The 23,359-nt window shown below is 44.0% G+C and overlaps 3 protein-coding genes across 3 annotated transcripts in view; 2 read left to right on the top strand and 1 right to left on the bottom strand.

Moving 5' to 3' along the window:
* The window catches only part of LOC145362485 (uncharacterized), a 238,897-nt gene that overhangs the window by 38,369 nt on the left and 177,169 nt on the right, over positions 1-23,359 (top strand). The gene's annotated exons all lie outside the window — the stretch shown is intronic.
* LOC145362322 (putative G-protein coupled receptor 139) lies at positions 867-14,897 on the bottom strand. Its single transcript, XM_080218400.1, has 3 exons — positions 14,702-14,897; positions 5,522-5,596; positions 867-1,768 (listed from the first exon to the last, which is right to left on the bottom strand). Exons 1-3 carry the CDS (start codon positions 14,895-14,897, stop codon positions 867-869), a joined length of 1,173 nt encoding a protein of 390 aa, XP_080074526.1.
* Positions 19,555-22,659, top strand: LOC145362320 (putative G-protein coupled receptor 139). The gene is made up of 2 exons (XM_080218398.1): positions 19,555-19,798; positions 21,761-22,659. Exons 1-2 carry the CDS (start codon positions 19,555-19,557, stop codon positions 22,657-22,659), a joined length of 1,143 nt encoding a protein of 380 aa, XP_080074524.1.

Genomic DNA, 23,359 nt, shown 5'->3' with positions numbered 1-23,359 from the left:
CATTAGCTGCCTCAATCAGGAAGGGCATATTCCAATAACTCCACCTGATGGGTATCGTTAAACTCATTAAATGTGTCTCTCTGCCTCTTTTTGTGTTTGTGCCTTTCTCTCTCTCTGTCACTCTTTCTCTGTGTCTCTCTGTGCCTCTGTCTCTCTCTCTCGACGTTTCTCTTTGTCTTTTTCTGTCTCTCCGCCTCTCCACCACTGTCCCTCTCTCAACCCTTCTCTCTCTCTCTCCTGCCCCCTATCAGTCCCACTCTCTGTCCCCCTTTTGCGTCTTCCTCTCCAACTGTCTACCTCGATCTGTCTCTTTTTCTTGTTGTTTCCACTGTGCTCATTCACTCTCACTTTTTCCCATTCACTCCCGCTGCCTGTCTCTACATCTGTGTTTCTCTTTGTCTCTGGCTATTTCCCTCTGCCTCACTTTCTGCCTCCCATTTCCTGTTCATCTTCCTTTCACTTTCTCATTACAACTTCCAAACTGTCTTCCTCTGTCTCCCTTTCTCATTCCCTGCATATCACCCTCTCCGTTCTCTCTACTCCCTATCCCTGTCTCTCTCGCTCTGTGAGAGTCTCTCTCTGTCTCTGTTCTTTCTCTCTGATTACACCTGTTAGAAAATCTTCCAAATTTTGTTGTTCTCCACGCCTTTGTGCCTTTCCCTCTCTCTGCCAATCTCTCTCACTCTCACTGTTGCTAACACTGTCCCCCACCCCCCGCCCCTCACTCTCTCTCTCTGTCTCCCTCTCACTTTCTCTCTCTGTGTGTATGTGTGTGTAATTATTTCTGTCTCTGTGATGCTGTTTTGTTGTTTACTATGTGAATGCTTAACACGAAGAATCATGGACCTTGTGGTTGTAGTTTCCTGTCAGGGTGTATTGAGATGAAGAATTGCAGTAAAGGGGTATTTCAGAAGATCTTTTAGCTGCTGTCTAAAGTGAGTCTGTGTCACAGCATAAATGGCGGTATTTGTGCAGCAACTTGTGAGTTGTAGCATAAAACCCAATTCCATAACAAAAAGATGTAAACTCATCGACTGATAGCCTAAGCCATACATCCGACTCCAAACTGAATAAAACATTAATGTCGACCATAAGATGATGAAATTCGCTGAGATAACAAACAGTAAAATGATGGATTTCCTTCGACTCTCCATCTCTGGGTCACTAGGATTCTCCCCGCTGCTGTGAGCCCGGAGTCTCCTGCGGGCTCTGCTGCTCACTAAAATGTGTCTGACGGTGAGAGCATTGAGCAGCAGAATCAGGGCGAATGGGACACACGGGGTTAGAATGTTGTGGAGAAACTCAATTGTTGTCCAGACCAGAGAATCCACAACTTCCCATGAGAAGCGACAAAACCAGGGATTGTTCGCCAGCCCATATCCATTTAATAACATAAAATACCAGAAAATGTTCTTTAAACAGCTCAGCACTGTCACTGTTCCCAGAACCACAGCCGCCGATTTCTCAGTGCAATATTTACTTTTCAGCTTGGGGCAGCAAATGGCCACAAATCGATCAAAGGTGAAAGTGACGGTGAACCAGACAGAACAGTCAGTGGCTGCATAAAGCAGGACGGCGTGGATATTACACACGGGGACTGAGTACAGGAAATAAAACTGTTTCCAATAAACAATGGGAATGTGTCTCAATATCAGGTCGAGGATAATGACCAGCAGATCCCCCGCTGACATGGCCACCAGGTAACGAGTGACACATTTGGACAAACCACAGTTTCTGCTCATCAACGTCACAATTGTGATTATGTTCACTGTCAGGAAGGAAATAAATAATAAAATTAGATATGAGTCAGGGGAAGAAGTTACCATTTAGATTGCAGATTGAACACAATTTAAATTAAAAAAGCGCACACACACTGAAACACTTAAATCTTTTTTATATCTCTTTGTATGATCTGGCACGTATATTGGAGTGTGAGAGGAAAGTGGAACATCTTGAGGAAAGCCACACAGAGTCGGGGAGAAAGTCCAAACTCGACACAGGCAGTGACCCAAACATGGGATTGAAGCCAGGTCCCTGATGCTCTGAGTCAGCAGTGTTAATCACTGTACCACCACACTGCTCCATGTTAGGGACAAAATGATATACATTTTGGAAAGTGTTTTCCGGGGGGGTCCTCAACATTAAACCTCACTCAGCTGCAGGTAAATAGTCTCTCTACCTTGTGGGGGTTTGGAGAGTGAGAAGGCTGTGGGGGTAACCCTGACAGATAATTCAGAGTGGAGTCCTGGAGGTAGTAATCTGTCATCTTTCAAACAGCTTACTGACAACCCCTGCAGCAGAGCAAGTACCAAACAGTGCTGGTTTCACCCTTTCCTCTGGACTCCACCAGCAGTTGGAAGAGAGAGATCCCAATGCCTCAGCAGCTCAGAATATCTATTATGTTTACACAGGACTGTATCCTGGAGAGGAGACCACAGTATTGTGTCCGCTGTTTGCACAACACGGGAAGAAATCATAATCTCACACTCGAATGGCACAGAATACAACTACCAGGGTTTGATTTCAAATCTTCCTGGTTCAGTGTATAGCTACTGTCCATAGTGCCCAGTATATTTGCTGCTGCCCCACTATGGTCTACTGGACAAGTGAAGCTCAGCGATTCCTCTCTCAGTGGGATAGTTGCTGATCGATGCACCAGGTAAGAAAAACTCAAACCAAGGCCGCTGTCAAACAGAAACCAAGCAGCCTGCCTGAATGATGATTGTCCAGTGACATATATATCCAATATTATATGATGCAGCAAAAGATTAGTTGAGGTATGAATCAGTTCCAGTCTCCCAGATTGCCTGGATCCACTACTGTTCACTTGTCTCTGCAATAGATCCACAGATGACATCGCCCTGGCCCTACATTCAACATTGTAAAATGACTCCTGTTTATCGACTACAGCTCAGCCTTTAACATCTTTATTCCAATGAAACTCATCGACAAAGTCTCTGGCCTGGGGCGAGGCCCCTACCTCTGCAATTTGATCCTGACAGACAGCAATAAATAAGGACAGTCAAACAACCTCCTCCACAATCATTCCCATCAGCGGTGCCCCACAAACCTGTGTCCTCAGCCCCTTACTATACTCCTTATACAGCAATGGCTGTGTGGACAAACTCCCCTCCAACTTGACATCCAAATTTGCTGATGACGCCACTCAAGTGGGTCAGATCGCGAACAAAGATGACGCCAAGAACAGTGAAGAGATGGAAAATCTGGTGAACCAGTGGGACCACAATATCTGGGAAGTGTCTAGGAAGTATTGGGTTTGAGTTGGTTGGGTTGACAGGGATCAGGTCGTGGGAGAGGCAGGTTTGAGTAGAACGTTAGAATGGAACCAATATAACAACCAACAGCATCACCTTAGATCTGTTATAGTGACCAATGGGAACAAGGTGAAAGCTATCTAACCAATGAGAACATGATGTGGTGGTCAGCTGACCAACCGACTCAGTACAAATAACATGCTGCTGGGGTTTGAGGGAGCTTGGAGTGGCCTAGGGTGAGGCCTCGAGTGTTAGTGTTATGAAGTTTCCTTATTAAAGCTTTTTTGTTTTCTTTACAAATTGGAGTAAGTTTTGTTTCATTTTATTGCCAAGAACTGAAGAATCCCTTCTGCTGGATGCACATGGAATATGTGGGGTGGGGGCGGGGTGTGGGGGTGGGGCGTGTGGAGCTGTCCCATATGAAGCACTGTCTGCACTTTTAAAATAAAATCCAAAGTGACAAGTGGTTCCCCCCCTTTTTATTTCAGTGTAACTCTGATCTGATGTAAGCGATTGAAATCAGTTTGCCAGATGATAGCAGGCACAGTACAATTCTCCAGTGGAATAGGCCTTCTGGACTATTGCCAGGTAAACACCTAACTATCAGGGGCGCAACAAGTCCGATATTAACCTCCCCCACCCCCCTCACGAACCATCCCCCAGCCCACGCTCTAATCCATTACTATTTAAAACTCTGTCTCCTCAAATTTAAGAAATCCCAGCATCCACCACACTGAGGTAATGAATTCAACAGATTCACCACCCATTGAGAGAATTAATCTCTCTCCATGTCTGTCTTAATCCTGACTATTTCAGGTGTTCGGGCTCTGCTTCTGGTTGTACTCCTGGCTCAGCACTGGTGGATCTGCCCTGAAGGCAGTTGTGTGTTTTTTATATAATCCTAATGAGCTATCAACAACCCTGGACTCAGATTGGCTTGAGGTTGACAACAACAATAACTTCAAATAGGTCCCTTTTAGCTGTGTTTTTTTATTTAAATTCATCGGCTGGCACAATGCAAAACCATGATGTGGAGGTGCCAGCGTTGGACTGGGGTAAGCACAGTAAGAAGTCTCACAACACCAGGTTAAAATCCAACAGGTTTATTTGGCAGCACTAGCTTTTGGGGCGCTGCCCCTTCATCAGGTGAGTGGAAGTTCTGTTCACAAACAGGGCATATAAAGATACAAACTCAACTGACAAAATAATGGTTGCAATATGAGTCTTTAGAGATAATCAAGTCTTAAAGGTACAGACAATGCGAGTGGAGAGATGGCCAAACACAGGTTAAAGAGATGTGTATTGTCTCCAGTCAGGGCAGGTAGTGAGATTTCTCAAACCCAGGTTGTCGATCACCAGGAGTGTTTTCTTCCAGCTGGGGCATTCTTCTGCAGTCATGGACATCCGGCCTCTGATCTTCAGGTAAGCATTCTCCAAGGCTTTTTTCATGACACACGACAGTGCAGGTTCGCTGAACAGAGACTGATAGCCAAGTCCCGCACACCAGAGGACGGCCTCAACTGGGCTCTTGTGTTGATGTCACACTATCTGTAACCCCCACGACTTGCCTGGGCTTGCAAAATCTCACTAACTGTCCTGGCTGGAGACAGTACACACCTCTTTAACCTCTGCTTAACCCTCTCTCCACTCACATTGTCTGTATCTTTCAGACTTGCTTACCTGGAAAGACTCACATTCCAACCATTATTTTGTTAATTGAGTTTATGTCTTTACATGTCCTATTTTTGAACACAGCTCCTCACTCGCCTGAAGAAAGAACAACATTCCAAAAGCCAATGGTGCCAAATAAACCTGTTGGATTTTAACCTGGTGTTGTGAGACTTCGGACTGTGCTGACCACAATGCAAAACCTGTCGTGCCAATTACCAAGGCAACCCCTATGTTTTTCGCCTCTGGAATAATTGTTACAACTTAAAGTTTCTGTGTATTCAGCAATTTAAACATCTTAGCGTCAAACAAAAACACATTTTTAAGGAGTTTGCACACTTTTCCCCCCTCCTACCGGTTTTCACAATTCTTTTTCATCTTCCTAAACATCTTTTACATCTTTACAAACTAAACTCCACAACACAGGCAACATTAACATCGTGATCCGCGCTTTGTAGATGTGATAACTCAATAAGGACGCAGACCACAAGCATCAGTTGCAAACAGGGTAGAGCAGACGGCAAGAGTGGCAGAGTTAAACACGGGTTACATCATTAATAATCAGTGAAGAAACTTACCGGGGACACCAACAATAGCCAGGATTGGATAGTAAAAGTATCGAATCAGTTTCAATACATATTCAACACGCTTAGCTGTAGACGGCCAACCTTGAGACAGCAAGTAAAGTATCGAGTATAAACTCCTCTCAGTTGTTGTAACATTCAGATCTCTGCCCCTCAGATGCTGAACCATTGTGGGAACGTCCAGATCTACCTTTCCTGGATACACCTCCATTGCAGAAAGCTTGCAATTTCTCTCTCCCAATGTTGATACCTCGACTCCCTCTCTGTGGAGCCGCTTATCACTGTGACACTGTCAGTGACACCGTGCATAACTCCTTTATGAAGCATGGATGGGAATGCTCCAGAGACACGATTAGTACTGGTTGAATTAATTCCGACATTAATTACAGTAACTGAACAAACAGGTTAATATTTTCCATTCAAAATATGTTTTTGTAAATGCATCACAAAATAAGTCTGGGTCTGTGTGAGCGTTCCTGATGGAAGGAATTTTGGAAATGCTGGAAGGGTTGACCAGTATCTTTCAATCCTGCTGGGAGATGGGATTGTAACAAAGAAAGGAACACATTATGCAAAAGTCCCCCCAACTTGTCCGTAAAGGGAGAATATTTTAAACCTGGAAATGTAGAGCTGTCAGCATCGCATCAGTGAAAAAAAATCGGGAAAGTCTGAACCCAAAATCTTGGAGAAAATAACTTGTGACTTCTAACACCATGGGTGGGTCCATTGTGATTTGTCATTTATATTAATGAGTTGGGTGAGAATTCAGGGGGCATGGTTAGTCCGTTTGCAGATGACAACAAGATTGGTGGCATAGTGGATAGTGAAAAAAAAGGTTATCTCCGATTGTAACGGGATCGTGATCAATTGGACCAGTGGGTTGATGAATGACAGATGGAGTTTAATTTAGATAAATGCGAGGTGATGCATTTGATAGATCGAACCAGGACAGCTATTAGTTAATGCTGAGGTACTGGGGACAGTTAGAGAACCAAGGAATCTGGGAGGTTACAGATTCATAGCTCCTTGAAAGTGGAGTCACCGTTGGGCAGAGTTGTGAAGAATGAATTTGGCACACTTGGTTTCCTTGGACAGAACAGCGAATGAAAGGGTTGGGGCACCTTGTTGAAGTTGTAGAAGACATTGGTAAGGCCACACTTGGAATGTTCTGTACAGATCTGGTCAATCTGTTATAGGAAGTATATTATTAAACTACGAAGAGTGCAGAAAAGATTTACGAAGAGGGTATTGGGACTAGAATGTTTGTGTCTTAAGGAGAAACGTGATAGACTAGAATTTTTTTTCCCTGGGGTGTAGGAAACCTAGGGTTGATCTTACAGAGGCCTAGAAAATAATGGGGGCACTGATCAGCCAGATAGTCAATGTATTTTCCCAAAGGCAGGAGATTCAAAAACTAGAGGGAATACGTTTAAGGCGAGATGAGAAGATGCAAAAGGGTCTGGGTGAGCGATTGTTTCACACAGAGGGTAGTAAGTTTCTGGAACAAGCTGCTAGAGGGAGTAGAGGTGGGTACAGTTTTGACAGTGAAGAAAACATTAAGGCAGGTAGATGGATAAGATAGATGAAATTGGGCCAAATGCCGGCAATTGGAGACTTTAGCGGTCTATAAAAAAGGCAGCATGGACAAGTTGGGCCGAAGGGCCCGTTTCCATTCTGTAAACATCAATGACTCTATGATTTTCAGGCCGTGTTTGTTCCAATGCCAGAAAATACCCGCCTGAGGTCGCCTGACATGAGAATCGTATTGGACAGGATAGGAAAATTCCAACCCGTGTTAATCAGTAGCAATCCGTGCTTATGTCATAGAATCATAGTGAGATTGATATTGTCTTCAGGTAAATACAATATTGGACTCTTCAAATTATCCCATAACACTCGTCACAATTTGGAAATTTGTCATCGATAATGTGCTTTTGTGAAATACACCTCAGTCTCTTTGTTTCATCTCATGGTTTGCATCACTGCTCTGTGTGTGTTCTCTATCTAGTTTGTGGTATGCCTGCCTTGAAATTGTTTCATCGGACAATGTACAGAGAGATTTGTTCTGTTAGTCCATGCTGTAGGGACTCTGATAGTGTTTTTAAGGGGCGGTGTAAAGGGAACTATTTCCTGCCTAGCTCTGCCCTGCATCGACCTCTGATGAAGCAGAGCCTTTGCTGTTTAGGATTATCTGATGCTAGTCAGTGACGGACTAGTTTAGGAATGAAATTATCAATGTTTCCTCATTGTTCACTCATTCTGCCTCTGGATTTTATCATAAAAAGGCAGAGATGAAGGTGTCCTTACACGGCTGGATCACTGGGTGGCGCAATGACTCTTTCACGGAAGGGCCTTGAGTTCAACCACATCCCATACACGGGGGGGACATGCCTGTCTGGGAAAGGGGGGTGGGGTCTCTATAATAGGGAAATGGAGCGGAGTTGATGGGTTTTAGAGAACGGAATTAAACCAAGCCAGAGATGGTTAAACTTTTATTCAATGTTTATTTTAAAAGTTCTGAGAATGTTTTACAATTTTTTTTAATGTTAGAAAAGTGAATATAACGATCGAACTTTACATTGAAAATAGAACACATGCACAGGGAATCCGTCAATATTTGGACATCTGTTACATACACCAGAAATAGAAAACAGGACATTAATAGGAAGAACAATGAACAAACGTGAATAAGAAAACAAACAATTTTCGAATTTATGCATGAAATTTGATCTACGGGGAAACTATTAACCATAATTACATTATCATAAAAATGCCTGATACATTTGACACTGAAAACTGAATTAAAACCTAAGGTAGCCTAAGTTACAGATTCAGAATGATAAGCTGGGAGAATTTTACTGATACAGTCACCGAGAGCTGATATTATGGTTGAACCATACACAGATCTTGATAATCAGCTGAGGGAAGTCTTCATCGTCCAAAGTTCAACCCGTCATTTGATCTGTAAAGTAGAGGCAATATTGAAGCAGATGTTTATGATGCGGGACATTAATGTTTTTAATCAGTGGAACATTGAGAGATTTTTCAAATCCATTCTGTCAGTTTGAAAAGTGAGTGAATTGAATCATCTCACCTTCACCAGAGTGACGGCAGTGCTGTAGAAAATGCTCAGGAAGAACAGGACGATGAATGTGGAAGCGGTTCTCCAGATGTTGCTGTTATCATCCTCATTGTCTTCAATCCAGATGCGGTCGGTGGGTTCTAGGGGTGGAGACCAGGAAATGAAATTAGATTACTTTATTTATCCAGGGAATCTCATTGTTATTTTTCATCTCCCCGTTCTCGAATTGTAACGGGATCTTGATCAATTGGGCCAGTGCATTGATGAATGGCACATGGGGTTTAATTTAGATAAATGCGAGATGATGCATCTGATAGATCGAACCAGGGCAGCACTTAGTTAATGCTAAGGTATTGGGGACAGTTAGAGAACAAAAAAATCTGGGAGGTTACAGGTTCATAGCTCCTTGACAGTGGAGACACAGGTGGATAGAGTTGTGAAGAAAGCATTTGGCAAGCTTGGTTTCATTGGTCAAAACAGCGAATAAATGAGTTGGGACTTCTTGCTGAAGTTGTACAAGAGATTGGTAAGGCCAAACTTGGAATTCTGTGTACAGCTCTGGTCACCCTGTTATAGGAAAGATATTATTAAATGGGATTTGAAATGGAAAAAAGATAGAGATCTCCAAACATAATCTTCAAAAACTAAATAAAATGTTCATCCTCCCCCACCCCCATCTCCCGTCCCACTCTCAGTATCCAGAAGCTACTCAACTCCCTCTCTCAGTTTGGGATGGGGCTGCAGATTCCTTCCTGACACTTCTAAAATCATTCTCCCAGGATTTTTCTCCACATGTTCAGACTATCTGAAAGGGTGTGATTGGAGTTGCATCTAGTGACTATACTCTGGAGGCTTTCACACATTGTCTCTACCTTATGTTCTCTTCCTCCCTCACCATCTCTATTTTGACCTTTTGTCCCACCTCTCTCTGTTTCACCTACATTCTTCCTTTTTCACCTTCTGCTCACTCTCTGTAATTGTGAAGATGGATGATCTTATCTAGGTCGTGACCCCGCATCAACTCACCCACAACCTCTCCTTCTATCCTCCTTCTAAGTACTTCTAACTGTCCCTATCTTTGCAACTTTCCCTGCCTCTTATGCCCTCTGTTTTCAAAGGAGTGATGCAATATTTCTGACCATCTTTGCCAATAACCACAAATCAAATTGCTGCGAGGGGCTGAGAAGTGGCACAAGATCTGGGGTCTCCAGGTTGGGGTTATTGCCCAGCTGCCAGTCTCTGAAGAAAAGCATCAGCAACAACCCTCTGGGATTGCTGATTTACAGACATCAATCAATGTATAAATAAACAAACAAATTAATACATTAATAAGCACGGGGTGGGGGGGGGGCTTATTTTAAAACAAACTACCAAAGGAATTTACACAGTATGTTGTCACACTGTGTGCGAGTGTGTGTGTGTGTGTATGTGTGTGTGTGTGTGTGTGTGTGTGTGTGTGTGTATGCGTGTGTGTGAGAGAGAGAGAGAGAAAGCACGCACATGCGCGCGTGTGTGTGTGTGTGTGTGTGTGTGCGTTTGTGTGTGTGTGTGTGTGTGAGAGAGAGAGAGAGAGAGACAGGAAGAGTTAGATGCTGGGGGAAATGAAAAGGAATAGAGACAAATAGAGAGAGATGGGGAGAAATGTCTTTAAATATATTGCGAGTAGGGTTGACAAGGGGGAGCCAGTCCAAGTGGTATACTTGGACTTTCAGAAAGCGTTTGCCAAAGTCCCCTATAAGAAATTATCCTGCAAGATTAAATCACATAGGATTGGGGGAGTTGGATTGAGATGGTTAGAAAACTCGTTGGCAATGATGAAACAAAGAGTAGGAATTAATTGGTTCTTTGGAAATTGGCAGGCAGTATGTAGTGTGGTGCTAGAGGGATCAGTGCTGAAGCCCTAGCTATTCATGACATATATCACTTATTTGACGAGTGAACAAAATATAAATACAAAATATGACATCTCAAAGCTTGCAGTTGATACCGAATTGGGTGGAAGGGAGAAGAGTGACGAGGATGCAGAGGTCCATCAGCATGATGTGGATAGGTTGGCTGAGTGGTCAAATTAATGGCAGATGCAGTATAATTTGGATAAATGTGAGGTTATTCACTTCGGAAATAAAAAAGGACAAGAAGACAGATTACTGCCTGAATGGCTGTAAATTGGGACACAGAAATGTACAATGGATCCTGGGTATCCATGTGGACCAATCGCTGAATGTAACCATGCAGATGCAGCAAACAGTATAGAAGGCAAATTGTATGTGGGCCTTCATGGCGAGAAACTTCGAAGGAGAGAAGCAGGAATGTGTGTTACAATGTGGCTTGGTGAGGCACAATTGCCATATTGTGTGCAATTTTTGTCCGGTTTTCAGAGGAAAGATGTTCTGGCTCTCGAGGAAGTACAGTGACGTTTAATAGGCTAATTCCAGGGGTGGCAGAACTGGACTATGAGGAGAGATTGGTTAGCTTCGGATTGTTTTCGCTGAAATTCAGGTGAATGAGTGGGATTAAGAACGTCAGAAATAGGAGCAGGAGTAGGCCACCTAGCCCTTAGAGCCTGTCCCACCATTCAATAAGATCATGGCTGATCTGAAGTGAATCAGTTCCACTTTCCCACTTTCTCCCCATAACCCAAAATTCCCCTGTCTATCAGAAACCTATCTACCCGTGACTTAAATATATGCAGCGAGGTAGTCTCCACCAGTTCAACGGGCAGAGAATTCCAGAGCTTCACCACCCTTTGAGTGAAGAAGTTCCTCCTCAACTCCGTTCTAAACAGCCCACCACCCTTATCTTGAGGCTGTGCCCTCTAGTCCTGCTATCCTTTCTAAGTGAGAAGAATCTCTCTACCTCTACCCTATCCATCCCTTTCATTATCTTATACGAGCCTATGAGATCCCCCCTCATCCTTCTAAAATCCAACGAGTACAGACCCAGTCCATTTAGTCTCTCTTCATAGTCCAACCCCCTCATCTCCGGTTTCAGCCTAGTAAACCTCCTCTGCACTCCCTCCAAGGCCAAAATATCCTTGCGCAAGTGCGGCGACCAAAACTGCACACAGTACTCCAGCTGCGGCCTCACCAGTACCCTGTACAGTTGCAGCAAGACCTCCCTGCTTTTATATTCTATCCCCCTTGCTATAAAGACCAACATTCCGTTCGCCTTCTTGATCACCTGCTGCACCTGCAGACTGGGTTTTTGCGACTCATGCATGAGGACCCCCAGGTCCCTCTGCACCGTAGCATGCTGCAGCTTTTCGCCCTTTAAATAATAATCCCTCCTACTATTATTTCTGCCAAAGTGGATAACCTCACACTTGCTAACATTATACTCCATCTGCCAGGTCCTCACCCACTTGCTCAGCCTATCCAGATCCCTCTGCAGACTTTCCACACCCTCCACGCAATTTGCTTTACCACTCATCTTCGTATCATCAACAAATTTCATCATCCTACACTCAGCCCCCTCCTCCAGATCATCTATATAAATGGTAAATAGCTGAGGCCCCAGCACCGACCCCTGGGGCACTCCACTAGTCACCAAGCGCCAATCAGAATAGCACCCAGAATATCACCCATTGATACCATTTCATACAGGCTCATAAAATTCTAACAGCGCGAGAACAGATGTTTCCGATGGTGAGAGTGTCCAGAACCAGGGGTAACAGTCTGAGGAAACAGGGTAAACCATTTAAGACAGGGATGTGGAGCCATTTCTTCACCCAAACAGTTGGGAGATTGTGAAATTCATTACTGCAGGAAGCACTTGATGTCAAAATGTGTAGTGTATTAAAAAGGCGACTAGATATAGCATTTGGGCTGAATGGGATGGAGATTTATGGGAAGAAAGCAGCATTAGGCTATTGAGTTGGATGATCAGCCATGATTGTGATGAATAGCGGAGCAGGCTCGAAGGGCCAAATGGCCTCCTGCTGTTACTATCTTCTTTGATTCTATTTTAAACAGTAGGAGAGAGAGACAGAATAGATATGGGGAAAGTGAGCGAGAAATGTTTGAAGATAGATGGATAAATACGGGGAAAAACCTGAACTGCGAGTTAAGAATGGAAAGAGGTTGGATGGGACAGAAACCTGGAGATCGGGGAAGAAAACTGCAAAGGGAGAAAGGGATAGGATGGCAAGAGTCAGATTAGGAAAGAAATAGGGGAGATGTAGAGACAGGGAGACAAGAATGGAAAGAAAGACAAACAGAACAAGGAATCTGGAAACCAGAACCAGAAAAAGCTGGGGAGAAATAACAGATTGAGGAAGAGATTTGAGAAGGGAATGAACAATCCTGAAGTGACATCAAAATCAATCAGCTGACCCGTCTAAAGAAGTGTTCAATCTGCTGTGGTCTTTTACAATTGGGTGTAGGAACGGATGGCAGGTTGTATTGCCAATCTCTGACATACTTCTGTCCATTTCGGGTCTAATTAGAAAACCCGCCCTGTGTCAGCTAATCCTGTAACACAGATCAGATGAGAAATCCAACCTCTCGGTAATATTTGTCTGATCATAATTTGCAGACATGCTCCATCAAATTGATAGAAGTGTAATTCACAGATTTCTGATCCCCTGCCCCGATTAACCAGGAATGGTGTATTGGCTGTTTCCAGTCTGCAATGCTAATCTTGAACTGAACTCCTCTAACAACAGCACCACATAGGGAAGTCCTGCCCGTTAGATTGATGCTGAAATCTTCTCCTTATTGTCGGTTCAGAGATGGAGAAATATTCACATTTTTTGTCACTAATTTTCAGGTACTTATACCTTGTTTTTTTTCTCTGACAGTTAATTTACTGGGAATTGTCATCCTGAGTCGGGGAAAGTGTGGCCTCTCCACCTGCACAACTCGCTACCTGGTGGCCATGGCAGTGGTGGATCTACTGTTCATCATCATAAGCCCCACCCTCAACTACATCAATAATTATTATTTCCCCCTGAATTTCCTGTCCCTCACATCTGTATGTCGGATGAAAGCTGTCCTGGAGACTTCAACTGCAGACTGTTCTGTCTGGTTCACTGTCACTTTCTCCTTTGATCGATTTGTGGCCATTCGCTGCCAAAAAATGAAAACTAAATATTGCACTGGGAAAACTGCAGCTGTGGTTCTGGCAACAACTGGCATCCTGCTCTCTGTGAAAAACATTCCCTTCTACTTTGTATCTGAACCTCAACTGATAATCGACAATGTCGAGTGGGGCTGTAATGCCAAGCCAAGTGTTTGGACTGATCCCGGGTGGATTGGTTTTAACTGGTTTAATCAGGTTTTAACCCCACTGCTCCCATTCAGTTTAATCCTGTTGATTAATGCTCTAACAGTCAGTCACATTTTAGTGACCAGTCGAGTGCGGAAGGGTCTGAGGGCTCAGAGTAAAGGAGATAATCGCAGAGACCCTGAAATGGGAAGCAGAAGGAAGTCAATGATTTTACTCTTTAGCATATCCGGAGCTTTCATTCTGCTCTGATCGGTTTATGTTGTGAAATTTTTCTATGTAGATGTGAGAAGATTAATGTATCTCACTATTCCGGAATATACATTCCAAATAGTCGGATTTACCCTGCGGGATTTAAATTGATGCACAAACACATTTATTTATGCAGTGGCTCAATCCAAATTCAGGGAGCAGTTCAGAATCGCGGTGAAATATCCGTGTATAGCAATTACTAATTTAATGAAGAGACAAAACTGAGTGACATCCAATAAGCCCGGGATGATTAACTGATGTCCTCAGCCAATAATAGACTGGGTCAATAACTTACCATCTCAGACAATCAAAGACTAGATTTCTAACAACTGCCAGAGCCAATCAGAGACAGGATTGCTAAACGACAACCTCAGCCAATCAGAGGTTAGATCGCTAAATGACTGCTTCGGCCAATAAGGGACTAGTTGGGCAAACAGCCAACTCAGCCAATCAGAGACTAATTTCATAACTGACCACATCATCATGTAAGGAACTGGAACGTAGAGCGACCGCCTCAGCCAATCAGAGGCGGGATTGCTTAACGACTTTTTCAGTCAAACAGATATTTGATTGCTAAACCAGCTTAAAGTCCAGTAGTTTTATTTGTGATTGTGAACTTTTGGAGGGCTGCTCCTTCATCAGCTGAGATAATCTGGTTGTCTCATTGGGTTGGCTGTTATCCTCAAGGGGCTTGTCGAAGGGCTGCCTGAGCCTCATTTGACTGACGTTTTTCTCTCCTTCTGCCGCATGACCAATGGGTCCATTTTGGTAATGGGGCAGAAATGGGTCTTCGACTGAGAACTTCGACTTCATCTGGTTGAAGGGTGTAGTCCGGCAAGTTGACAATGGACTTCACTGTATTGGTATGGTTTTCTACTGTGGTACGAGGAAGACTTGGTTGCTGCTGGTGGGAATGTCGAGTTTTTCAAGTTTCATCTTCTTGTTGTTCATGTAGATGGTGTAGTTTTGTTGTCTTGTCTGCTTGGTGGCCTCTAATTTCTGGTCTGCTGTGTCCTGAGGACAAATTCAGAATATTGTCTCTATTTTAGTTTCAAGGCTGTGACATCCGCTGTAGAGTAATGTACAAGGTGATTGAGGAGTGTGAGAGAGGTGCAACGGCAACGTCTCTAGACATAATTTGTATTGTAGGCCGTGTTGACTGAGTTCGTGATCTGTACCCTTTTGGGACCTTGTTTGCTTTCTTGCATTTTGTAGGATTATGATGTCTGTGTTGATGTGGGTGATATCGTTGAAGATCCTCTCCACTTTGAACCGATGATTTGTGCTGTTGGTGATAGCCATGAAGTAGAGATGCTGGCATTGGACTGGAGTCGTCACAGAAACAAGTCTCACAACACCAAGTTACAGTCCAACAGCTGTATATGGTAGCACGAACTTTTGGAGCACTGCTCCTTCATCAGGTGAATGGAGAGTTCACAAACAGGGCCTATATAGATCGACAGAATTGCAAGGTAATGTTTACAATTGAAGTCTTTGCAGGTAATCAAGTCTTTACAGTTACAGATAAAGCGAATGGAGAGAGATAATCACAGGTTAAAGAGGTATGCATTGTCTCAAACCATGACAATTAGTAAAATTTTGCAAGCTGAGGCCAAATGTTGGAGTTTAAATGTAATGTGACATGAACCCAAGATCTGGGTTGAAACCATCCTCACACATGTGGAACTTGGCTATCGGTCTCTGCTCAGTGATTTGGTGTTGTCATGTGTCTTGAAAGCTGCCTTGGAGAACGCTGACCCAATGATCAGAGGCTGATTGCCCCTGACTGCTGACCTGTTCTCCGACAGGAAGGGGACACTCCTGCCCGGTGATTGTCCTGCGGTATCTATTTAGACAATGTTGTAGCGTCTGCATTGTTTCACCAACGTACCACACCTCAGGATATCCTTTCCTGCAGTGTGTAAGGTAGACCACATTGACTGAGTCGCATGAGTATATATCGTGTGCCTGCTGGATAGTGTCCTCATTTGTGATGGTGATATCCATGTCGATGATCCGGCACGTCCTACAGAGGTTGTTGTCTAGTGTCCAGAGCGCTATTTTCCTGAAGGTTGGGTCGTTTGCTGCGACAATTGTCTGCTTGAGGTTGTGTGGTTGTCTGAAGGCAGGTATTGGGGGTATGGGGAGGCCTTGACCAGATGTTCGTCTTCATCAATGACATGTTGAAGGCTCCGAAGAAGATCTCATAGCTTTTCTGGTCCGTGAAAGTACTGGATGATGAAGGATAATGTGTCGGTCATGTCCTGTGTTTAAATTCTGAGGAGGTCGATGCAATGCTGATCGGGGAAAATGTCAGCAGTCAATCCCGCTCAGCTTCCGATCTTTGGATCAGCGTCCTGCAAAGGTGGCCTTCAAGGCACAGGGCAATGCAAATCACCGGGCAGAAACTGATAGCCAAGTTCTGCACGAGGACGGCCTCAACGTTGAGTTCTTGCTATACTGCATATCGTTCTCAGTATTTGGCCTGAGCTTGTGAAATCTTGCTAACTATCCTGCCTTGAGACAATTCATACATCTTTAACCTGTGAGTCATCGTCCCGACAATTTCATTTTCTGTGGCTCTAAAGACTTAATTACCTGTCGAGACTCGCATTCCAACTATTTACTTGCATTTGCATCAGTATTTGTTTATAGTATATATATGCCGTGTTTGTTAGTCCAGTTCTCCACTCACCTGAGGATGGAGCAACGCTCCAAAAGTTTGTGATTCCGAATAAATCTTTTGGACATTAACCAGGTGTTGTGAGATTTCTTATTGTCTCTTAGCATCATTCCCTTTGTCAAATAAAAAAAAACTCCAGCCTTCCCTCTTAATCACAAGACCATTTGTCCTTTCTTCCTCTCCCTCTGTCTTTTCCCTGACTCTGCACTGGTTAGAAAAAAACTAAATATCTGAATTCTTCCGAATAAAAGACCACCGAAATGAAACATGCTCTCCATTTCCCTCAGTTTCACAAAATGTTCTGTTGTCAGATGGCATTTGTAATATGTGCAATGTCTTGTCTTTGGGTAAAGGTTGATCAGTTTTCCCGTTCTGAACCACACCTGCCTTAATAACATAGGGAATATCATAGAATCCTTCAGTGAAGATGGAGGCGATTCTAGTCTGCACTGAACACAAACCAACCCATGCCCTATCTCCATAACCCCACACATTTACCCTCGCTAATCCCCCTGACAATAAGGGGCAACTTTGCATGACCAATCCACCTAACCCGCACATCTCTGGAATTTGGCAGGAAATCGTAACAGCCGGGGGAAGCCCACCCAGACGCGGAAAGAACATGTCGTCTCTGAACAGATAGTGACCCAAGCCAGGATCGAGCCCAGGTCCCTGGTGCTGTGAGACATCACACCAAACCAGTGGTTAGGTAAAGTTAATAAGTAAAGGAAACCCATTTTAAATAATAATAATACACCAGATGTGTCATCATTTTCCACAAGAAAGCAAACACAATGTGAATGACTATTTCTATTTTCATTCATTCATGGACGTGATGTCGTTGGCTGGGCTAGCATTTGTAGCTTGTGTCTAGTTACCAATCAACTCAATGGCTTGCTTAACTCTTTTACAGGATAGTTATGAAATAAGCATAGTGATGAGGATTTGGAGTGATATGTAGGCCAGAATAGGAGAGGGCGGCGGATTCCCCAGTCTATTCAACTTCACTTCAGAACAAAAATTCCGCAGCACTGGAGAACAATAGACTGCAATGTTACAATTCTGGATCATAATCTGAGATCAATATGCTACGATGTTCCAATACTGGATAAAAACCTGAGAAGAATAGACAGCAATGCCTCAGATTCTGAGAGCAATAGACTGTCACGTTCCTTCAGTTCGAATTCCACCATCTGCTGCAGTGGGACTCGACCCAATGATCCACCAGACATGAGGTGAGTTTTTCAATTAATTGTCTAGTGATAATACCACTAGGCCATTTCCTCCCTAACTTATGTTGAGGTTATTGGAATATACCTTTGGTTTGGATGGAGACGAGGAATTTAGTTTTTTTAGTAATGTCACAAGTCTGCTTATATTAACACTGTAATGAAGTTACTGTGGAAATCCACGTGTCTCCACACTTTGGAGCCTGTTCGGGCAAAACTGATGGAGAATTTAGCATGGCAAATGCACCCTAACGAGCAGGTCTTTTGGACTGTGGGAGGAAACCGGAGCGACAAGTGGCACTCCTCAGGGATCAGAGCTGAGAACTTTGCTCTTTGCAACATTGTGTATGACACAAAGGTTGTAAGTTTGTGGATGATACAAAAGTTGGTGGATTTGTAGATAGCGGTGAGGACCATAAGAGGATGCAGCAAGATATGGATCGATTGGAGACTTGGGCGGAGAGGTGGAAAAACGTAATTTGACCTCACTGGAATGGCAGAGGTTGAGGGGTGACCTGATAGAAGTCTACACGATTATGAGAGGGGTCGACAGAGTGGGTAGTCAGAAGCTTTTTTTTCCCAGAGTGGAAGAGTCATTTACTCGGTGGCACATGTTCAAGGTGCGACGGTCAAGGTTTAAAGGAGATTACGAGGCAGATTTTTTTTCTACAAAAGTGGTGGTGGGAGCCTGTAACTCATTGCCGGGGGAAGTAGTGGAAGCGGATACGGTAGTGACTTTTAAGAGGCGTCTTGACAACTAAATGAATAGGTTGGGAACGGAGGACGATGGATCCTAGAAGGGGAAGGATTTTAGTTCAGTCGACGCAGCATGGTCAGTGCAGGCTTCGAGGGCCAAACGGGCCTGTTCCTGTGCTGTAATTTTCTTTGTTCTTACTCTAAAGCCTGAAAAAAAATGAATGATTTTAGCGCTTAATTAATCAAGTCACGAATTTATTGGAGGCGATGAATGGCAAAAAGTTCAATGATGTATATTATCCTTACGGTAATATTTACGGGCATATCCTGATATAATATAAATGGGTTTATGTTAATGCTAAAGTAAATTATCTCAAAACCAATAATATGTGTGCATTGAGATGTGCGTTCAGGTCTCCACACTTAAACCTTTACATTGATCTTAAAAGCAAACATATACTATGATCATTCCAATGCCGGTAGGATGGTCTGTCGGAGACTCGGTGCAGACTCAATGGGCCATATGGCCTCCTTCTGCACAGTCATGTCTGCCTCTCCATTATTTCCAACTTCCCACACTTCAACTTCAACACCCCATCTAGGATGTAAATTCTCTTCTTTGCGTGTAAAAAGTGTTGGATTGAACAGGTTGAGGTGAAGCTGTTTGTTTAGTGACTGTAATTGATGTGAGTCTGCATGGATCTGATTAGTGTGCCTGGAGGGATTTCCCCCTTCTAATAATAAGGGACTCCGTTCAGTGTGTTGTCCCATTGAGTCAGCGGGAGCGACAACTCCAACACTAACAGCGATCAGCGGCTGTGGAGAGAGAGGAAGGGAGAGGAGAGATCAGAATCTGGGAGCAATGGCCCAGAATGTTCCAACAGTGGATCAGAATCTGGGGACAATGACCCAGAAAGTTCCAACAATTGATCAGAATCTGGGAACAATGGATTGGAAGTTTCCAGCCATGGACAAAAGTTTATACTATTGGATTTCTATACTTACCTTAGATGATTGGAGGATGCCATTAGCTTATCGGATTGAAAGTCTACTGATGGCGATTCAGTACTTTTACTATCCCATCTTGGCGATTGTTGGAGTTCCGGGTAAGTCCCTGTCTGGAATTGTACCAGTCCGACTGCCACTGGAATCGGAGCAGGCAAGGGTCAGAGCATGGGAAGGTCTGTTGAACATGGGTAGGATTTTGCAGTTTTCGGAAAAGTGAGGCTGTAAAGTTCTGTCCCCAGTTCCTAATTCTAGAAAGGCTGTTTAACTGTATTGATTTCCTTGTCATTTACTGTACTGGGTTTGCTGCTCTTGTTGTTCCTGTTGAATCCCTATATCCAGTTATTAGTTCTTTCAGCCGCTGACAATTGTCTCAGGGCCTATGGGCTAGGGTGTCTTCTGTGTGCGGTGACTATCCATGGACATGTGACCTAACACTAATCCTTTGTGAGAAAAATATAAAGCAGAATCGTTTTTTACCATCTACATGTAACGCCAGCTCACTGCCAATTGCCCACCCAGTCACCACGCTGCAGAATGCATTCTATTGATCCTGTTTGCACAGCAGGATCTCAAGAGAAAACATGTTTCGTATTGAAATTCATTCATCAATGTCACAAGTATGCAAACATTAACACTGCAATGAAGTTGCTATAAAAATCCCCGAGTTGCCACGCTCCGGCGCCTGTTCAGGTACACTGAGGGAGAATTTAGCATGGCCAGTGCATCAAACCAGCACAACTTTCAGATTTTTGGGGGAAACCGGAGCACCTGGAGGAAACCCACGCAGACACAGTGAGAACGAGTAGACTCTGCACAGTCAGTAGCCAAGCCTGAAATTGAACCAGGGAGCCTAGTGCTATGAGGCAACAACACTGTCCCCTGTACCACCACAAACTTTCCTGGAGTCACAGAAACACAAACATACATGCATTAATAGAGACATTTACTGATAGAAGCAATCAGATTTAGACACTTACTCCCACTCACACACAAATTCAGAAGCCAAAATTGTTGTAAGGCTCCGGAATAACACACACTTAAGAACACTCATCAGGTACTCTGGTGCTCACACACAACACGCACACACACACACACACACACACACACACACATGCATAGGAATAATGGTGTTAATGGCTGAGCTGTCGTTGATAAACATGAGTCGGTGTTACAGGGTTGACAGTAGTGTCAGAGAGATGACATTTTGGACCTGTTGTGGATGTAGTGAACCGTAGTGGATCGAGGCTGCCTGGGAAGCCAGAACTGATTCATGTCATGACTAACCTTTTCATGCATTTCATAATATTGGATGTCGGAGTCACAGGCTGAGAGTCATTAGGCAGCTTGCTTGGCTTTTCCTTTGCTACTGGCCTTTGTTTGAGTTTTTACCTGGTGCATATATTGACAACATTCCTGCCAAGAGAGGACTCATGGAGATGTAAATCTAATAGAGATTCTGTGCATCAGGGCATCAGGGTCTCCCTCTGCCAACTGTTAGTATTGTCCAGAGGAAAGGGTCAAACCAACACTGTTTGCTACCAGCTCTGTTGTGGGAGTTGTCAGTGAGCTGCCTGAGAGACAACAGATTACCACCTACGGGACTCCACGCCGCATCTTCTGTTAGGGTTCACTGCCTCATCCTTCTTACCCTCCAAATCCTTCACAGGCAGAGGGGATATTTACCTGCAGCTGAGTGAGGGACAATGTTGAGGACTCCCTGGAAAGCTCTCTCCCAAATGTTAACTTTGTGTCACTACCAAGCAGCAGTACGGTGGTATAGTGGTTAGTACTGCTGACTCACAGCATCAGGAACCTGGGTTCAGTTCCAGTTTTGGGTCATTGTCTGTGTTGAGTTAGTACATTCTCTCTGTGTCTGTACAGGTTTACTCCAGATGCTCCACTTTCCTCTCACACTCCAAAAGACGTGCTGGCTTAAAAAATATATATTCCAATTGTTGTGTTTTTGTACTTTTTAAAAATTTTAACCCATCGTAAGCCTAAATGGTAATTCCGTCCATCGAATCATATCTAATTTTATTCTGTATTTCCCTCCCTGATAGTGAACATAATCACAATTGTGACACTGACGAGCAGAAACTGTGGTCTGTCCAAATGTGTCACTCGTTACCTGGTGGCCATGTCAGTGGGGGATCTGCTGGTCATTATCCTCGACCTGATATTGAGACACATTCCCATTGTTTATAAGGAACACTTTTATTTTGTGCGCTCTCTTCCCGTGTGTAACATCCACGCCGTCCTGCTTTATGCAGCCACTGACTGTTCTGTCTGGTTCACCGTCACTTTCACCTTTGATCGATTTGTGGCCATTTGCTGCCCCAAGCTGAGAAGTAAATATTGTACTGAGAAATCGGCGGCTGTGGTTCTGGGAACAGTGACGGTGCTGAGCTGTTTAAAGAACATCATCTGGTATTTTATGTTATTAAATACATATTGGCTGCAGAACTTCCCCTGGTTTTGTGACTTCACAAATGGTTTTATGTACTCTCTGGTCTGGGGAACAATCGAGTTCCTCCACTACACTCTAACCCCGTGTGCCCCATTCGTCCTGATTCTGTTGCTCAATGCTCTCACCGTCAGACACATTTTAGTGAGCAGCAGAGCCCGCAGGAGACTCCGGGGTCACAGCAGCGGGGACAATCCCAGAGACCCAGAGATGGAGAGTCGAAGGAAATCCATCATTTTCCTATTTGTTATCTCAGCCAATTTCATTATCTTATGGTCAACATTCATGGTTTATTCAGTATGGAATCGCATGCATGATTTGGGGTTTAATTTTAGATTAGATTTTTATGTTATGGAATTGGGCTTCATGCTGCAACTCACAAGTTGCTGTACAAATACTGCTATTTATGCAGTGACACAAACTCAGTTCAGGCAGCAGCTAAAAAATCTACTGAAATATCCCCTTACTGCAATTTTTCAACTCAATACAGCCTGAGAGGAAATGCCAACAACAAGACCTCTGACTCTTCCTATTGGGCATTCAAACTGTAAATCGCCAAACAGCCTCACAGAGACAGAAAGAGTGACAGATAGAGCGAGTGGACAATGTTAGCAACAGCGAGATTATTAGACAGAGAGTGGCAGAGAAAGGGAAAGGCACAAAGACTTGGAGAGCAACAGAATTTGAAAGAGTTTCTAACAGGTACAGGAAAATAAACAGGGAGACAGAGAGATAGAAGGGAGACAAAGACAGAGTCTCACAGAACGAGAAAGACAGAAATAGTGAGGAAAATGGCGAGAGAGATATACAGGGAATGAGAAAGGGAGATAGAGGAAGACAGATTGGAGTTTGTAATACGAGAGGGAGAGGGAAACAAGGCGGGGGGGGGGGGGTGGTGGCAGGGAAACGGGAGACAAAAAGTGACACAGAAGGAAATACGCAGAGACAGATAGAAACAGAGATATAGAGACACAGAGCAGGAGAAAATGGGAAAGAGTGAGACTGAGAAAGCACAATGGACAAAGCAAGAGCAAAAGTCAGAGCAAGGTGCGTCAGCGGGGGGCAGACAGACAAATAAGTTAAAGAGGGACAGGGAGTGGGAGTAGGAGAGTGACACTGGGGGGGGGGGGGGTGCAGGAGAGACAGAGGAAGAGGGAAGAGAGAGGGAGAGTGGGGGAGAGGCGGAAAGACATCA

The sequence above is a fragment of the Carcharhinus amblyrhynchos genome, unplaced genomic scaffold (genome assembly GCF_965287045.1).
Source record: "Carcharhinus amblyrhynchos unplaced genomic scaffold, sCarAmb.v2.hapA scaffold_38, whole genome shotgun sequence".
NCBI lineage: Eukaryota > Metazoa > Chordata > Chondrichthyes > Carcharhiniformes > Carcharhinidae > Carcharhinus > Carcharhinus amblyrhynchos.
This window is presented reverse-complemented; position numbering and strand designations above follow the sequence as displayed.